The sequence below is a fragment of the Mesoplodon mirus genome (assembly GCF_964341445.2).
Source record: "Mesoplodon mirus genome assembly, chromosome: 4".
In the NCBI taxonomy this organism is placed as follows: Eukaryota; Metazoa; Chordata; class Mammalia; order Artiodactyla; family Ziphiidae; genus Mesoplodon; species Mesoplodon mirus.
In genome coordinates, this window is record NC_138979.1 from 23696922 (window position 1) to 23716124 (window position 19203).

General features: G+C 49.1%; 1 protein-coding gene across 1 annotated transcript in view; it reads right to left on the reverse strand.

The window, feature by feature from the left end:
• Window positions 1–374: 374 nt before the first annotated feature.
• Window positions 375–19203, reverse strand: part of GATA3 (GATA binding protein 3) — a 28214-nt gene continuing 9385 nt past the window's right edge. The window contains 6 exon segments of the mRNA XM_082619315.1: window positions 375–1535; window positions 5989–6114; window positions 10382–10527; window positions 15572–16108; window positions 18515–18724; window positions 18727–19139. Coding sequence (XP_082475441.1) covers window positions 1251–1535; window positions 5989–6114; window positions 10382–10527; window positions 15572–16108; window positions 18515–18724; window positions 18727–18754 — 1332 coding nt within the window. The 5' untranslated portion in view covers window positions 18755–19139 and the 3' untranslated portion in view covers window positions 375–1250.

Here is a 19203-nt window from a genome sequence, read left to right on the forward strand (position 1 = left end):
CAATTAGCTAGAGCCACCAGATTCTAGAAGAGCTTGGCCACCACGCTTGATTACCGTGTTATGTGGTTGTTTTTAAATCTTTTAACTTTATTATCTTTTTATATTATTATTCCAACAGACTGCATGAAAGGCAGTGATCACTAACACAGAACACAACAGGTGCTAACATGCAGCCAGGTGGCTCTCAGAACCCGGGCTGTCGGGCCCGAGTCGCTGACATGCACGCGGGTAGCTCATACACTGCTACCCTCATAGCACAGGCTGCAGGAGAAGTGACAAAGGACAGATGCTCTTGTACCCTTAGAAGCTATTTAATAAATATCATTGAGAAACAAAAAGGAAAAACAAAATCAGCCCTGTGGAGCACAACCGCCTTAGGTCAACTGAACGTCATCTAGTTTATTCAACCAAAAATTGAGAGAGGAGGAAAATATTGAAACGGAAACACACACAAAAAAGCAGTTCTTAACACTAGCAGGAAATAAATTTGTACAACAATTCAGTCTGTATAATATGATGAAATAAATCTACAACTTCTCTTATTTTGGTGCTTTCAATTATACATACAAACGACAATTACAGGGACTTGTTCACAAAGCATGGAGGCCTAGGAAAGTCTAACTGAACCCTCCATGGCAATCTGGGAGTGTAACGCGTTGCCTGGAGTGATAGAATTTCCTACGCAGAGGCCCACAGCTTTGAACGAATGATTCGCCTACAACATTTTTCTTTTTTTTTTCCTTTTTTTTTTTTTTTTCTTTTAATGCATCAAACTGTGACCAGGAAAAGGAAACAAAACTGGCAGTTTGTCCATTTGGATATCAGAACTAGTTTCTTCTTAATTTCCACACTTTATTTTCTTCCATCATCTTTAAAATGCATGGCATCCTTCGTGCCTTCCTGACGGAGGCCATAAAGTCTTCTTCTTCCAACGTACAGTCTTTCTTACAGTATAAGTTATATGCAATGTTTAGCGATTTTTTTTTTTTCACAGCACTAGAGAGACCCTGTTCAATAGGGAATATGAGTCTGAATGGCTTATTCACAAATGGTATCCAGATTCAGGGAGTGAGAACACAGACACCACAGTGGGCTCCTCTGTCCAAGTGGCAAACATCATGTTGCTTTCTGCCTGCAAAAACATATAGATCCATCGGGTTTCGGTTTCATGATACTGCTCCTGCGAAAATGCACGTCGAAGGGACTGGAGGGACTCTCGCCTGGAGATCTTTGAGCATCGAGCAGGGACCCTAACCCATGGCGGTGACCATACTGGAAGGGTGGTGAGGTCCGAAGGAGAGGCTGGAGGGCGGGTGCATCGGCGTGGGTGTGGTCAGCATGTGGCTGGAGTGGCTGAAGGGTGAGATGTGACTGAGGGAAGACATGTGTCTGGAGAGGGCGGCGGGGTTGAACGAGCTGCTCTTGGGGAAGTCCTCCAGCGTGTCGTGCACCTTTTTGCACTTTTTGGATTTGCTAGACATTTTTCGGTTTCTGGTCTGGATGCCTTCCTTCTTCATAGTCAGGGGTCTGTTAATCTAAACAGAGATCAATTTTTTTTTTTTTTTTTACTTTATTCGGCTGGCTCTGAAATAGTGCAGACTTTCACACCCCAACCCGGGTTCCCCTGACTGCCCCAGATCAGGGATCTGCTTTCAGGGGGCCCCTTCCTCCCCACCTTCCTGCCTCCTTCCCAGGGACCCAGAGTCCTGCAGGCTAGGGTTCTACGGTGGGGGTCTGTCAGCCTCTATCAATTTCAGAAACCAAGAGGCCATAGGCAAGGTGTTCCAAGCAGGGCTTATTCATTACATTCATCTGCACCAATCATCGGGGGGAAAGTTTGCCTCAGGGAACTTTCTGTCTCCAAGGACCATATTCTAGAGACCCACCCAAGATGGTTGTATTTCTCTGCTAACTAAAATATAATAATAACTTGTCTTCTTCCATTAGAATGACCTTAGACTATTTCATGAGCATGGAGCCAAGGGAGGGCTTTTCAAGGGGGAAATAATAGCTTGTCTACTGGTCCAAAATCTGTGTTAGGACTGGGCAAGTACTGCAAGGCAATCGATCTTAAGTGTTTGTCTCTGCCTTGAGAAGCTAGGACTGCTTCCCTCTTCAAAGTCATGCCTGGTTGTCTCTCTTCTGACGATCTAAACGAGAGGTGCTGTAAAATCTTCCCCTGAAATGTGTAAGTTCTGGGGTCATAATTTAATACAAAGTGTCTTTCCAAAACATAAGCTCTCGCCCACGCCACAGCAACTGTGATGATTGAAAGTTGCAATTTCTACCTGGTCCTGACTATCCACTTCTTACTAGACAGACAGCAAAACAACCAATCCACAAGATTTAATATCCACTTACGGGGTACAAAGCCCTGTGCTAGCCTGAAAGCACTCTCCTCCTAAAAATCAAAGACCAGGCCTGAAGTTGAGTAAAGAGACAGAGGCAAGCACTAGTCTTCCATCTCCAGGGCAGCAGACCATCGCTCTCTTTCTGATAAGCCTCATGTGTTTTGTTTTGTTTTGTTTTGTTTTTAAACGTTTGTCAAATGCTTTCTTTCTTTTTTTTTTTAAATGTATTTATTTACTTATTTATGGCTGTGTTGGGTCTTCGTTTCTGTGCATGGGCTTTCTCTAGTTGTGGCAAGCGGGGGCCACTCTTCATCATGTTGCGTGGGCCTCTCACTATCGGGGCCTCTGTTTTTGCGGAGCACAGGCTCCAGACGCGCAGGCTCAGTAATTGTGGCTCACGGGCCCAGTTGCTCCGCGGCATGTGGGATCTTCCCAGACCAGGGCTTGAACCCGTGTCCTCTGCATTGGCAGGCAGATTCTCAACCACTGCGCCACCAGGGAAGCCCCATGTGTTTTGTTTTGAATACACATTTGTTTTAGGGGGGTGGGGAGAAGAATCAAGAGAGGGGACTTCAAAGCAAACTGAGATCATTCCCCGCAAGGAGTCAGAATCAGATTGACCTCAATAGCGGCCATCTGCCCCGTTGAGCAAACCCACCACACATCTGGCCATGTTTCTGGGGAAATGGGCAAAGGGACTCAAAGAGGGAAGGTCAGGGTCTCAGTCACTCCTGACTCCTTGGGGAACAAACAACTCCTTCCTCCAGGGTCCTCAAGGGTGGAGGAAGAGAAGATTTCACGGCTCTAGGATCTGCCTGTTTGCTCCAGAAGCTAGAAAGGGATAGTTAAGGAAGAAAGAATCTAGCAGCCAAGAAGGCCAGGCTCCGACAACGCTACTGGTAGTGGCAAGCCCACAGCTTCCTGGGCCTGAGCTGGTCACCTGGAGAGGGGTACAGAACCACTCCGTGGGACGGACACCTGCCTTCCCCCTTGTGCAGGAAGGCCACGTGAGTGGCGACAGAGGACCTAAAAGGTCGTTGCCCAAAGAACATCTCAGGGTTCCTTCCTCAAAGTCATAATCAAGATAAGGACGCAGCCTACAGAGCGATAGGAATCTACCGTCACATCGAATCCCCCCCAAGATACTGCCTAGACACACGGCTCTTTACGCTGGTATCTAGATATACAGAGCCAGGTATCTAAATATAATATCTGGTTACACAGATAGCCACACAAAGCCAGATAACTAGTCCCAACACTGATACTGAGATAGGTAGTTATCTACACACCTAGATAAGAAGACAGGAACTAACTTAGGTCGTGCATGGTATCTCGATGGGCAGAACACAACACAACAAGAGGAGAATGTTAATAGATTATTATCTCTTATTGTTAAATACACACCAAATCCGCCTCCTTCTGTGAATTCTCACTAAACCAGAAAAGGCAGAAGAACCACTCTGGTGGATGAGCACGCTTCTATCTCCCAGCCACTGGGGCCCAACCATGAAGTCGGGAGCTAATGTAGAATAGGGTGGGAGTGAGGGGTGAAGAAGGTTCCTTGACCTGTCTTTGATTTAATGAGAAATTCGTATTCTTCAGAAATAGATATTTTTTTAGATTGGACACAACTGAGAGCCTATCTCACTGTGGCTGAGTAGTCAAAGAAATTTATAGCTGGTTCATTTCTCATAATTCCTATACTTCTGTGGAAATAGGAAAGAAGTATATATACACACACAATTCATGACTTTGAACAGAACTTTGGTACATTCTAAAGTGAGACGGTGCTGACTCTCCTCTGTTCCCTATTAGTCCTGGGGTTACTGATCTCCCCGCAAGGCCTTTTGCAATTCAGAAATCCATCCTGGCCCTTCTACTTCATCAGCCATGTTCCTCTGAGTCATCATTTCTTCAAGTAAAAGGGAAATCAAAATAATTTCTGCCCTGTCTACATCATGGGACTCTTTGAGGCTCAAATGTAATCAAGTAACATGAAAGTTCTTTGCAAAACCATACATTTCAACCCCAAAATCATTTTATCGGCTGTACCAACCACTGGGTAGCTCATAAACCCTAAGGCCCCAAATCTTCCAGATTTTAATCACAAATCTGCTTCTCTCCACGGCAGTGAGCAAGGAAATTCCCCAAAGTGAAAATGGGCCTGGGGTTTCATTGCTGATAAATGTACACAGACCACAGTCTGAGGATGTGTGGTAGAGAAACGATGGATTGTAGTAAGAGCCCCGTTCCGTCAGCGCCGGGCCCCTCCTCTCAAGAGCGGACAGCATATGGGCAGGGAGGTGAGTGTTACGGGGGTCCCCGGGAATCAAATCAACTCATTCCCAAGAAGCACAAAACGATTAGGTTGCTGGGGTCACCCTGGGAAGTTCTCCTGTGATTCAAAAACTCTAAGCAAAAAAGCTTCCTCCCCAGTTCCCAGGTGTTTCTGGGTAAGATGCTTGACTGCCAGAATGGTTCTGAGCAAAGCCCTCCGCCTTTCCCCATTCACTCCCAGACATTACCAAAATCAGACTGGTCAAGAGACTTCAGGAGAACCAGACAGAGCCAGAGGGATGAAGTGAGAGAGACAGGGAAAGACAGACAGAGACAGACAGACAGACAGAAAATTCTTTCTCTGGGATCAACATAAACTTCTGGCCTCATAAGGGTCATGGCCTGTCAGCCAGAGTTGCTGCAGGGAAAAAAAGAAAAAAAAAAAGCTGAAAAATTTTTTTAAAGGTAAACATATTGCAAAATGGGAGGACCCCCAAATTGAAAGATTAAAAATGACACAGCCAAACCCGTGTGACTGACTGACAATTATCATTCTGCTAATGTGATCTAAAAGGAGAAAAGCGTTCTTTTCCCTGGTAAGGATAACCTCTGTCGGCTGCTTTGCAAGAGTTCTCCTGGTGAGGACAAAGTCAGCAGATGAAATCTCTCATCTCGTATCTTTTATTCAGAGAATCCGTTTAAAATTCACCAAGCCTCTTTACCCCTCAGTAACTGAATCGCCCTGAACTCCTGCGCCACGCATTACAATCCTATTTACCTTTCTCTTTTCACTGACTCATTCTTTTTTTTTTTTTTTGCAAAACGTTTAAAAACTCAAGGAAACATCATAATATGACTGGTGACTTTGGTTTTTCCAAGAGAAAGATTTTTCTCCCCTTAAAAACCCAGACCAGGCCCACCACGCGTACTGTTTCCAATACAAACTAAGGGGCTGGGTCATCTGCTTTAAAGCCTTCAATCTCAGCAAGGCTACGCTGTGCCCTGTGCCGAGTCCTTTCCTACACTGGGTCCTATTGCAATGCCTTTTCTGGGCCTTGTCACTGGGCGATTCAAATGGATAACCAACAAGGACCTACTGTAGAGCACAAGGAACTCTACTCAGTACTCTGTAATAACCTAGATGGATAAAGAATCTGAAAAAGAATAGATATAGTATAGGTATAACTGAATTACTTTTGCTGTACACGTGAAACTAACACAACATTGTAAATCAACTATACTCCAATAAAATTTTTTTTTTAAAAATGAGAAAGGGGACCAGGGGAGGGGGATGCTGTGCACTGGGCATCATCCGAAGAGGGCCATTCCGGGAGCGGGGGCGGGTCCCCGGGACACTTACATTGTGCAGCTTGTAGTAAAGCCCGCAGGCATTGCAGACAGGGTCTCCATTGGCATTTCTTCTCCAGAGAGTTGTGGTTGTGGTTTGACAGTTTGCACAGGACGTACCTGCCCTTCTTGCTGCTGACTGGGGAGCGGGAAGAGAGCGGAGGATAAAAATCAAAACAAATGTTACATGGGTTTGCAGAGCTGCGGAGACCGACTCAAAAAAAATTATCACTGAAATCAAAACTAGCAAGTGGCCCACATGAAAGTAATAAAGATCCCCAAAAGCTGCATCAAGAAGAAAAATGAAGCCAATCCACTGGCATAGAAGCAGGTCAGACCATAGTCCGGTGGTCAGCACATAGCCTGCTGTCCCCTGGGGAAGGATTTGGGAGGATGAGAAAGCCGACATCACCTCACCGACATAACAAGCCCCCCTCCCTCCCCAACAAAGTTTGCCAGATGTTTCATTTTTATGGGTAGCAATTTTAAATTAACCAGACTAGTTTGGGTACCAGGCTCTCAGTGGCTTCCTTCACCAGGCCTACAGGAGGTCTTTTTCAAGAGCAACTGCCCAGAAAAGCAGTTCTCAACAAGGATACTGGTCATCGCAATAGACCAACAGCCAAGGAAGTACAAACCCAAGCATCAAAAGCGCTTTCTAGATCCCAAATAAAGAAACGCTGGATGATAAGGAGGGCAGAGTGCTGTCAGAATGAGAGAACGTCTGCGCATGTGTGGCTGGCACACACGGGATGGGCCACGGAGAAAGCACCGAGCCAGACATCCTAAGTGAACGGGACCCCAGCCAATCTGCAGGCATCCTAAATGTGCACAGCCCACGCTTTCAGATTTGGTCACTCGTGGTGACAGCCATCTTCATCCTCTTTAGGTGGCTTTCAGTTAGTGAGACAAACTGAGAGGAACAAGGAATTTTGCAATCCACCAGGAACACTGGCCCCGCTCCTAACTTCATTTCATTTCACCCTCTTGAAAGTAGGTGCTTCCTATCTGCTGTTCACAGAGCAAAATGGTTACAGGTCAGATGTCAGCCCCAAGCTGAATTTTCATTATTTGATTGTGTCACTGCCTTCATTTCCTTTAAAAGGGAGATTTTTCTTTCGCTTTTCAACGCACTTAAATGTATAAGGGGACTATTTCCTATGTCCATACGTTAAAAAAAGAAAACTTAAGCTCAAAAACTTTTGAAAGGATATGAGGTTGGGTCACTTGTAACCATGTATCTCTCATCTCCTCACACCCCCTTGCAACATAAAAAGAAAATTTCAACTGCAAAATTATTTCCGTCCCTGGGACTCAAAAATATTATCAAAGGCAAGAGAAGGAGTAAGAATTCAGCTGGTCTTTATCTGTGATCAAGAAAATTCTGGCATGGTTATGAAAGCACAGAACGAAAGGACAGGGATCAGGGTGTGCTTTTCCATCAGTATTTTACCCAGCAAGAAGTTGGGCCAAACACCCGAAGAGGTCAGATATTGAAAACCCAGTGGCAATTCTGAATGAACCAAGCTGATTCCTTTCCTTTCAAAGCTACTCAGTTGTTCCACAGAGATGCTGCCCCTTCCCACAGGTTTAAATAGCAGAGCTGTGGCTTTTTTCGTTTGTTTTTAGTAATTCTTAGTTTCTGTGGAACTAGACAGGAAAAACAGCCCTTCTCCATCATAACTGAGAAGGTTCTACTTTTGAGTTGTCCATTTGGAAAATAATTCACCGCAGTCCAAGAGTGCTGTCTCTTATCCCGTATGCCTCTGGTCCACCTTCTTTTATGAAACATGATAATTTAAGACTTAACTGTTGCTCTTGTGTACTCTTGGGAGGAAATGATACATGAAATCGGTGCTTAAGGATTTTGACAACTACATTATCACGTGATTATTATTATAGTCCCTTTAAAAGAAATACTTGGATATAATAGACTAATATCTACGCAGATACCGGATTTCCCAGCCCAACAACTGGGAAGGGATGGTACAAGTGCACAACACCAACCGATAAAATAATAGAGTTCCAAATAACCACGCTCATGGTGCAGCCCTTTGCAGTGTATTGAAGGTAACATGAATCCAAACAGGCTTAGACTTTATGAGAATTTATACAGAACCTCTAAAAGTCACACTGTTTGGGTCACTAGCAGAAGACAAAGTATATTAATAAAGCAAGCTAGTTGTGAGACTTATGAAAATCTTGCAACACTAGGAAAAAAAATTCTATGGGTCTTCCCTTCTATTTCCTGCATGAGTTTATTCAGTGTTAGATATGCATCTGTAGAAGAGCTGACTACCCAGAGGGGGCAGGCAGGGTGGTCTTCAGCAAGTCTGCAAATGTGCAAAAGCAGCAAACTGGAGAGACAGAGCAGGGAAGGAGGGACAGGAAAATACAGGAAAGAACAAAAAGAAAGTTCTAGGTATTCAGAAGTCAAATACATCTAAGGGCTAAAAATATACGTATATATATCCTGAATGGGCCCCGAGCGTTTCTCTGGAGCATGTGAATTCTATGGAACTAAAAATAAAAAAACACCCAGAAGAGGTGAGTAAGAAAGAGAAGGCAGCTTCACATGTGACAGCAAAGGAACTCTAGAATAAAAAGTAATTATTACTCAGAGTTCTAGAGATTTCTTATGAAAGGTGAATGAAGACAAAATTATGTAAAATGCAAGTCCAGGCCTCCTGTACAATCTACCCAGACAGAAGAAACCCCAAGAAAATGTCAAATGTACTCTTGCTCATCAACCAGACAACTACGGGGTCTGACACTTTTCTGCTCTCTTTTTCCTTCTTTACTTTTACCTTAAAAAAAAAAAAAAAGTCCAATTATAATGGTACCATGACTTATTTTAACAAGAAGTTTTTTGTTGTTAGTTTTCTTTCTTTTGTTTTTCTTTCCTTTTCTTTTTTTCTCTTTTTTTTTCCTAAGGCCAGGTTTTGAGTGATTCAGAACATTCTTTTGTGGTGCGATCATATTCATTCTGTGCTAACATCTCCAGCCATTTTTTTTTTTTCAAACACGTCTTGTTCTGATACGTTCAAACATCTTGATGTTTAAGTTGGGGAAGCTGAGTTGTTGTTTATGAGTTATCTCCAGAGCTCAGATATCCGGCAGCTTTTTCCTAGGAAGTTAGCTTTGCACATGAGAGAAAGGAAAAAAAAAAAAAAAGTACCAAAGAGCATGGGGACAAGTCGGGGGAAGGTTGAGAGAGCTGGAGAAGGGGGCAAAGATCAGAAAGAATAAAGCCTAGAAACCTAGGATTGCCAAAAATTAAAGTCACGTGGGCATTGCCATCCCTAGAAAGATTTTCCTTCTTCTGAAGAGGATGTGAAAGGTGTTGATTTGCACTAAAATCTGATGGAGAAGACAAATAATTCTTTAAAAAGAATGCAGAGGATCTGGGAAGGGTCTACCTTAGAATCTGAGGGATGCTGCTTCATCCATTAATTTGCATGGGGAAACTCCCCTCCTCCCCTCTCTACTTGGTGAATCACCACAAAAAGCATTTTGATCTCTTGACTGTGGTTACAGTTATCATTTGCCAAGCCTGCTTTTATTTGTCTGCTACATACACTTGCTATTCAATCTGGCCTGAGATTCCAAAGACAAGTTTGCAAATGAACCTCTCAGGCTAATTTTCCTTATAAATGCTTGCCAGTGCCAGGTTTTCTCAAGTATTCCTAGGGGTCAAGAGGTTTAAGAAGGGGACAAAGAGGGGGGAGAGAGGAAACTATCCCCCCGACCGGCAGGAGTTCAAAGGGAAAATAAGACCAGACACTAGGGGAGACCAAGAAGCAGGACAGGAATCACACAGTTTTCCCCCCAGGAATTACCTGTGGCAATTTCTCAATTCTTCAGACCAAGGAAGAAGAAAAACTCCACTAAGTCCAATGGCTGCTGTTTGTGAAATTCAGTTCATTAGCCCTGGCACATGAGATCTCATCCGTAGCACTAAGGCAACCCTGAGACTGTAATTACTTCCTAGGAGCCCACTTGTATGACTTCAGAAACAAGTTCTGGGTGGCACCTGGGACACTCCATCCCCTTACTGAATTCCTCTGTGAAACCGTGACTATCAATGCATCTTAAATCCTGGTCCTGTTAAAGCAATCATTCTATCAGTGAAGACATTTAAGATTTGATAACGCAGAAGTCAGCATCCTTAAAAATGTGATAAGTGACTTACGAACCATGGAGGGGGAGAAAGGCGGGGGCAGGGGGACCTTTCTGTATATCTAATTTGCAAAAAAGAAAACAAAGAAGAAAAAAGAAACTATCCCAAGCAAGCTGATTTTGAGCCGTCCTGCCCATTTCCAGCAGAAAGCTCTTCTTCCTGAAGAGAGGAAGTTGAGGACACCCAATGGAGAGTATTGGGCCAGTGCTTCCCAAGGACAACTCACCAGCCTTCGCTTGGGTTTGATGAGGGGCCGGTTCTGTCCGTTCATCTTGTGGTAGAGCCCACAGGCGTTGCACAGGTAATGCCCCGTTCCATCTCGACGCCACAGTGGGGTAGAGGTTGCCCCACAGTTCACACACTCCCTGCCTTCTGGAAACAAGATCACACATAAGTCACTTATGGAAGGAAAACACACAGAAAAGCTGCCAGCAGAATTAGGGAATGAAACTTAAATGGAGAACTTCTTCTCTCTTTTTCCTCTTTGGGGGAACTTTCCCAGCTCCCTTGAAGGTGGCTCCTGAGTTGAAAAGAGTTACTGTGTGACCCTTTCATGGCCTAACCGTTCCCCGTGTACACACACACACAGCTCCCAGCCCAAGAAACAGCACAGGAATCAGTAGCAGCAGAACCTTGTCCTGGGCCTGCCTGACTTGATGGGAAGGTCAGGCAGAGCCGAGGAGGAAGGCGAAGTTCAACTTGAAATAGTTCCCTGAGAAAACCCTGAGCCCCGGTCGATGGCGAAAGCACAACATTCCATTCGCTTCCCTCAGAGGAAAACAAAGATGATCCATTATCTTCACTAGGTCTGTCTATGCGGATTGATTAAATAATGAAGATTAGGATGGGGCCAAAGGAGAGATTCATCGATAGCTAGATAGAGAAACAGATAATCAACAGATGAACAGATGGATCAATCGGCTGATGGATTTTAGTACCGAGGGCCTTAGATTTTACTTCCAATAAAATTGTAAATGTCCCTGGCTGGCAAGGAATAGATGAAGACCCAGCAGGGTCCACTCATTCATTCCCCCATCATCTTTTTTACTCTCTAGAAAAAACCAAGGTTTTCTGTGGTTTTCCAGCCACTGAGACCCCAGTCTGAAGGTTGGAGGGAAACGCAGAGCGATCTTGAAGGCAAGGAAGCTGGAGATGGGGAGGGAGGGAAACAGAACAAGGGGAAGTGTTGGGAGGGGCGGAGTCAGGAGAAGAGGCCGGTTTATGGGGGGGAGGGCAGGGGGGAGGCCCTTGGGTTGGCTCATTAACCAAAACCTGCCTGCAGTTGCTCTTTTTCCAAAAAAAACAAACAAACAAAATCAACAAAAAACCGGCCAGGCCGGGTTGAAACAGCACTGCTCCAGGGGCTGGAGAGTGACGGGGACCCACCTCTAGAGGGAAAGCCCGGGGAGAGAACCCCTCCAGATACCATTTTAGGAGGAGGGAAGTTTGCTCACAGAGTTCTTCTCAACTTCCCCGAGAGGAAGAAGAGCAGGACGGTTTCTGGGAGAACTTGCCCCGCTCCTGGGGGGGGCCTCGTCCTCCTGGCAAGGACGCACCAGCCTCACTGCCAGCCGAGAGGGACCCAGGAGGAGCCCCCGACCCTGCAGGGCCAGTGGCTTCACCAGAGCTGGTGCCCCCAAGAAGAGGAGTCAGGAAAGGGTCTTTAGGGTGCTGGGAAGGGGCCTGGGGATGGTAGGGGAGAAAGATGAGCCCCTACCAGTTGTTTTAAGAGGTTAATCAGCTGACCCCAAACTACCAGGAAGACTGGGTGGAGGAAGGGAACCTGAAGGCAGGACGCTTGGGAATCTTGACTCCCCATGAGGAGGGCAAGGCCAGCCCAGTGCCCGGGGACCTGCTCAGATTTAGGAAACCCCCAGACCAAGTATGATGGTGGCAAGGAATTTACACCCCTGAGCCTAGGCTTTTCTCCAGGGACAGGCTCTCCAAAAAAAAAAAAAAAGGAGTTGAGAGATTTCAATTTCTTGCTCCAAATTCCAAAAGTTCTTAACCTGGGGTCTACAGAGAGCCTTCCAAGAACCCCTGAGATTATCCACAGAAACGTGGCCCTCATGGGCCAGGAGCATTTGCTAGGCACCCAGCAGCTCTGAGTAGGCTCTGGGCTGAATCACATCCAGATTCCTCTGCTTTGGGGTCAAAAGCCTTCGGGATGTGGCTGCTGAAGGTGGGAGAGGCACGGGGGTGGGGGGGAGGAGAGGGTGAGTGGGTGAGGAGATGTGGCCGCAGGCATAGCCAGGGCCCCCGCAGTCCTCATGCCCCCGGTGGGCGCTGCGTCAGCCTCTTCTGGGGACACTGGCCTGGCCTGGCACACTCCCCATCCTGTGCAGACAGGGGCCTCGGGCTCCCAGCCGTTTTGTCCCAGACCTCTGGGGGCTTTCTCGGGCTCCAAATCCCCTCCATCCCCAGTAGCTCGGGCTGGACTGCCCCGCTCCTGGGCACCTGGGCCAGGGGAATCTCCCTGCCTGACACGATTAGTCTGATTTCCTTTCCTTTGTCAGCCAGTGGGGAGGATAACAGCTTCCTTTTCCGAGGGACCTTGAAAGCCAGCAACAGTTGCCTCTCCAGCAATTGCACATTAGAGCAATTTTCTGTCTTGATTCACTCGGCAAGTCTGTGATTGCCTTGCGTGGCTTTTTCTTATTTTATTTTATTTTTTTTCCTCTCCTTGTTGCCTCTCATCTGTGACTTCAGCAAACAAGCAGTTTTCCTAACGGAGGCCCTGACTGTCTCCTGCTTTCTCTCTCCTCGCTCACCGCCTGCTGTGAGCTGCTCAGACAGACACCTCGCTCTTAGGTGACAACCACAGCGCCGGGAGGCCTCCTAACACTCAACAGCCATTTTCAAACACCCCTTGGCCTCCGACTGAAATCCTGAAACTGAGGCTGGACTGAAGGAGTACGGAGGCTGCAGAGAAAAAGGGGGAGGTGGATGCCCCCGGTGGAGGGAGGGGGGAGCTAAGAAATGGTCCCCCCCACCACATACACACACAAAAGGCTTGGTGTCTTGTTTGCAAAGACACATCTCAGCCCGGACAGCCCGGGCGTTAAAAAAGCAATAGGTGCTCTAAACCACAGCTCAACCGTTTCTCCAAAATGCGACAACCCTCCCTTCTCTGGGCTCCTCCTTCAGACGAGAGCAAAGAAGAGGTTAAAGAAAAAAAAAAACAAAACAGAAAAGCAACCACTAAAACCAAGAGAATCCCCTTCTCAGGAATTCCCACTCCTTCCACCCTCTTCACGGAGCCTCGAAACCTGCCCTGCGCGCTCCACGTTCCCGAAAGTCCCAGCTCCCTCGCCGCCCAGTTGTGCTGCTCTGGGGTTTTTTGACTGTGAGAAAGGAATAAGGAGGAGGAAGTCAAGAGTCAAATTTAAACCGGCTCCTCTCCTCTCCAAAAAAATAGAAGAAAATAGGTATATAGGTACCCCTGGCTCTGGTTTAGGGAAACCACAGCCCTCGCCCTCACCCCTCCCCAGATGTCCCGGTCTCCAGGGAAGAGACAGAATAGCCAGGCAAACCCGAAGGCAGAAGGTGTGCCGACGGAGGGGGAGAGATCAAATGCGGAAATGAGGGCAGAAGACGAGAGGCATTTGGAAAAGTCACTCGGTCCCCTCCCTACACAAACCACCACCCCAGCCTCAGAGACCACGATCTGGCCCCCAACTTCTTAGCCCTACCAGAAAAGAGAACTTTCCCAAAAAAATCCCACCCCGACTTCAAAATGGACAGGTTGTTCTCTTACTGCCATCAGCCTCGGAGCCTTGATTGAGCCCCCTCCGCCCCGCCCCCGCTTTTGTGAGATCTGTACCCCGCTTCCCGGGGACCCTCCACTCGCCGAGGCAGCCAGGCCACTTTCCTGCCCTGTTCTCCCTTCCTCTTGCTTTCTCTTCGGCTCCACCAGCGAGCCTACCTCCCTCTCCCTCTGCCGACTTTCATGTACTGAACACGCAGGTCTGAGTTTTCTGTCAGCCTAACCGCATCCGGGCTCTATTAAAGTTCCTGGCTCGGGATAAACAATGCAACTGTCGCGTGCAGCAGTCTGAAAATAATTGGATTAGCTAAAACATATCAACTAAATAGAGACAGTCCTGCCCAGGCAGTCGGAGTGAATGTCACCCTGGAAAAAAAACCCTGGAAACTGATCTCATGGTCACTGGGCACCCAGAGCCCTCCCTCGGAAGTTTTCTAAACCCCGGTTTTGCGGGCTCTGTTTCAAGACTGGTTGTCTCCTCCAGCAAAGACAAGTGATTTCCACCACTTCTGTGTATACAGAGTCTCTACAGAGACAGACCAGAGGGTACCCAGTTGGGACAGACCAGGACAGAGACGCCCACCCCGAACTGGACACCCCCAAGGAGACATGCCAATCTTCCCCAAGCCATCTCAAAAAATACAGTGAAATCTCATCTCAGAGACTCCCCGACTCTGTTTCAGCTGCTTTGACATTGGCGGTGGGTTATTTTATTTTTAAAGCAGAAGTACTTTGTGTGGGCTTTACTGTTTCTTTTCATGCCAGCCTCTACACCAAGAGAATACAAATGCGGCTCGCTTTTAGCTGGGGTGTGCTTTTCTGAGAGAGGATGGGCAGAGGAAGCAGAGACACACCTGGGGAAACTTTTTCCATCCTTCCTAACCCCTCTGGCTTCAGATCAGTCGGGGAGTAGGTCGTAAGACGCCTTCCTTCCCTGCCTGGGCTCCCAGCACTAGAAGATACTGCAGTTAACTAGCCCTTCTGACTTCCACTGAACTCCCTACCCAGGGCAGAGCCCACCTCTCTACCCAGAAGTCAGGATGGGAGACTTCTTTTTCACACAGAGAATGTGTGTCCTGTCTTTGCCAGGGTCCCGCCCCCGGCGAAAAATATACACACACTTTATTTATACATGTTTTTGTAAAGGGCTGTCCTCTGGTGACTGTATGACCCCCTCTGAGCTGAGCGGAGGAGACCGGTCAGGACGTAGAGGCCAGGGGGGTCAGAGGAGGGACCTGTATTTGTTTGGGTTTCAGGAGGTTTCGTTTTAGCACTAAACACTAAAGATGTATTCCCTCCCCTTCCATTTGCGCTTGGAAACTGACTAAAGGTTACTGCCAGCACCCAGAAGTTCCTTGGCAGGACAGGCAGGAGATGGGGGTTTGTTTTTGTTTGTCTTTTTCCTTCCCCAGCTCTTGGGGGTGGCTTTTAAATCAGATCTCACTTGCCCTCTGCTCTGACAGGAATGAGAGACGACACACCTCATTCTTTCCCCGCTGGAAGAATGGGAAGATATTAAATCTTTGAAGGGTCTGAACGGCCACCCAGCCCCCGGGAGGGGCCGGAGGGCACGCTCTAATCCCTGTCCCGGATTTTGGAGCAGGGAGGGGGGGCGAGGGGAAAGGTCTCGAGGGGAGAGAAGGTTCCTACCTGTGCTGGATCTGGCCTTGGGCCTCGACTTGCATCCGAAGCCGGTGGGGGAGCCCCCGAGCAGGCTGCTGGGCGGGAAGAGTCCGGAGCTGTACTCGGGAACGTAGGGCGGGTAGGTGGTGATGGGGTGGTGGGCTGAGGCCGCCGCCCCTCCCAGGGTGGTCATGCTGCTGCGGGGATGCGCCGACTCGAGCTTCATGCTGTCGGGCAGAGGCACCTGGTACTTGATGCACTCCTTCTCGTCCTGGCGGCCCGAGCCGGCTGAGCCCGGGGTGGACAGGGACGGGTCCGGGGAGACGTCCTTCGGCGGGGTGGGTGGAAAGGTGAAGAGGTGCGGGCTGGAGTGGCCCGCCGACAGGGACGAGGACGAGGCTGGGGGGTAGACCGACAGGGGCCCCGGGGAGCCGTGGTGGATGGACGTCTTGGAGAAGGGGCTGAGGTTCCAGGGCGAAGCGGTGTGGTGGCTGCCCAGCGCCTTGCCGCCGTCCAGCCAGGGCAGGGATCCGTGCAGCAGAGGCGGCCGGCACACCTGGCTCCCTGCGTGGGTAAAGGGGAAGGCCCGGGAGAGAGACAGGCGAGTGAGAGTAGCCCCCAGAGGCCTTCAGGCACCTGGGCATCCTCCCCCTCCACCCCAGCCTCCCTGGCAAGACAATCCCCACACAGACCAGACCTCACACTCCCTGATCCTGGGGGCCCCAGCAGTACCTGGGCCAACACACCCCCTTCACCCTATCTCCCCACCAATGTCCCATCAAATCCAGGGAATTAAGGGCCTGTGTCTGACACCCAAGAGGTGCTGCCATGGAGCGAGAAGGGCCCTGGCTTCCTTGGCCTCTCCAGATACACTTTCTGAATCACAGCCCTGAAGTCCCTCTCTGGAACCTGACTTGATTTATTGGTTTCCTTCAATGGCCCAGCGGCCCCCAGCCCAGACCTAATCCCAGGCAGCCTGATAAGAGGGTGGGCTGGGAAGGATGAGGCCTGAAGGGGTGAGCCACACAACCGCTCAAAGCCAGGAGAACACACGGACCCTAAGAGAGGCCCAGCTGCAGAGCCAGCTCCCCAAGCCCAGAGCAGGGAGAGGGCTTGAAAGAGAGGAGAGGGAGCATTTTAGGGTTACTTGCACGTAACCCCACTTCACTGCTTGCTCGGAATTGGTCAGGCCTGGAATGGGATTTGCAGGGAAGTGAACCGCTCAGGCTGTTGGAGAAAGTTTCCAAGCCTGGTCTCTGGGATGGCACTTTTATCTGCCGTTCTCACCCTCCCAGATGCTACTAGAAAAAAATAAAACAGGCCCATATGCCCCCAGAGTTGTGACTCCACCAGTGCAATATGTGAATTTTCACCTGAGCCCCTGAGACACAAAAAATGCCATTTTCTGTGTCTATTTCACTCACACACACAGTAAACAGAGCTATCGTTTGAAATGCAGAGTTTTAAGGCAGCTGTAACTCAGACCAAAAGAGGCTCTGAGAGGGGTAAGTTTAAACGGCAAGTACAAATCCACACACTTATTGATCTTTTAATCCAGTACCTGTCTCAGCGTTTGACATTCTATTTAACCATTAAGAACAATACCGAAACTAAAATCTTAAGAGAAAGGAAGGGGAGGGGAGTCGAGGGGGAAGGAGAGCTCTCTGAACACCAAGGGTCAAGCTTCACATTATGCAGGAAGTAGTATAGTAAATAATATTAAGGCTGCATCTACCGCATTTCCACTTAACTGCTGATCTGCACAGAACAAGGGCAAAGAGCGCCCCATCCGCAGAAACAATTGTTTGAAACCTGGTGACAGCAGGGAGGAGAACGCCTGCTGCCCTAGGGGCTCTGTCAGCGGCCCCAGCCCCGGGATCGAAGTCGGGGAACCAGGGCAGACCTCAACTGAGATGGCCTCACAGTCCCTCCGCCTGAAATGTTGCAATTTCTTCTTTGGGAACACGCTTACAGATGGAAAGCCTTAAGAGCTTTTTCCCCCCACCTACATAGGGCTGGGTTTCTCTCTACCATTTCAGAACTCTCCTGAATTCCTCAAGGTGAAAGAGAAAGAAAAAAAGAAAAGAAAGAAAGAAAAGAAAAGGCAACTGGAATCGCTCCTCCATAAAAGGAGACCCTGATGGATCCCAAATCTTCTTTGGGAGCTTAATGGGTCTGTTGTAGGGCCGAAGGAGAGAGCAAGGCAAGAGTTGCGGGGAGCAGGCAACGAGGCAACCAAAAAGTGTAGACGGAGGAAAATTCCGTGCAGCCGGGAATCTAGGAAACCTCAAATGTCTCAAACTTAAAACGGGAGTCTTTCCACCAAAACCCGGTCAAGCACCAGACTTCCCTTCCTCAGAGGCTAGAGATAGGAGATGTGCCTAAAAACCAAATGCACTAGCTTTGGGGAAAGGCCGAAACACAGCGGTGGGAATAAATACGTTTCTCGGGCCTTTCTGGAAATGTGCCGGAGAAACATACCGAGGCACGCCGGCAGAAGCCCCAGAGAGAGAACCAGGGGATAACCGGGGGAGCGAAGCCCCTAGAAAGAACCCTGCCCCAGCCAGGTTTGGCCGGCACCGAATGCCCGGTCGGGGGAGCGGTGGCCGGTGGAGGCAGAGGCTCGGCTCCCCGCGCCCGGCATCTCTGAGGCCCCCGAACCAGCGGCCGCGCGGGGAGAGAGGGCTGCAGCGCGGCGCCCGTCAGGTGAGCGCCAGGCCCAGGGGACCGCAGCCGCGCAGAGGCGCCTGCTGCGACTGTTTTGAAAAACAGACTCTCGCGACGATCGAGACGCCTTCCTCGCCCATTTCCGGGCCCCAGTTTTGTTTTGTTTTTTTTTTTTTAAATGAAGCAGCAACGGCACTTGGGGGCTTTGGCCGGGGATCCCCACCCCCTGGTCCCTCCCTGCCTCTCCGACCCCAGAGAGCCGGGACAGCTGGGCGGAGGTCGCCGCACCCGGGGCGGACTCACCGTGGTGGGTCGGAGGGTACCTCTGCACGGTGGCCCTCACCGAGTTTCCGTAGTAGGACGGGACGTGGTTGCCTTGACCGTCGATGTTAAAAAGTACATCCACCTCCTCCGGCAGGGGGTACTGCGCCGGGTCCATGTAGGAGTGGCCGAGGCCCGGGTGGTGCGTGTCCGGATGCTGCCCGTTGAGGACCGCGGGGTGGTGGTGGCTCACCAGCGCGGCTGGTCCGCCGTCACCTCCATGGCCCCGGCTGCGCTCTCGCCCTCTCGCCGGGCCCGGAACCCGCGCGCTGAGAGGGAGGGCGGTCGGGCTGGGAGGTCGGGGGGCTACGAAGCTCTGCAGGTGCTCCTGCCGTCGGAGGGGCGGGGGTCGTTTAAAGATTTGTTTTCAGTTGGAAATGGAAAGCTAGGAAGGAAAGGTGAGCAAATGAGATTTTAAAAAAATCTTTGCGGGGTAGTTTAGCGAAAAGAAGAGGAAGAAAAAAGAAATTCCAAAAATTAGGTATGGGAGTATAAAAGGGGACCAAATTGTAAGAGGGGGGCGAAGACTGGCTGGAATTCTGCAAGTGAGGCTCCTCTGCACCGGGGGCTACTCGGCGGCTCCAAGACTGAGTCTCTCCCGGGTCACCTGCAAAGGAGAGAAGGGGAGACCTGGATGAGGTCCTAAGTACCTAGCACCTGAGTTTATGAAG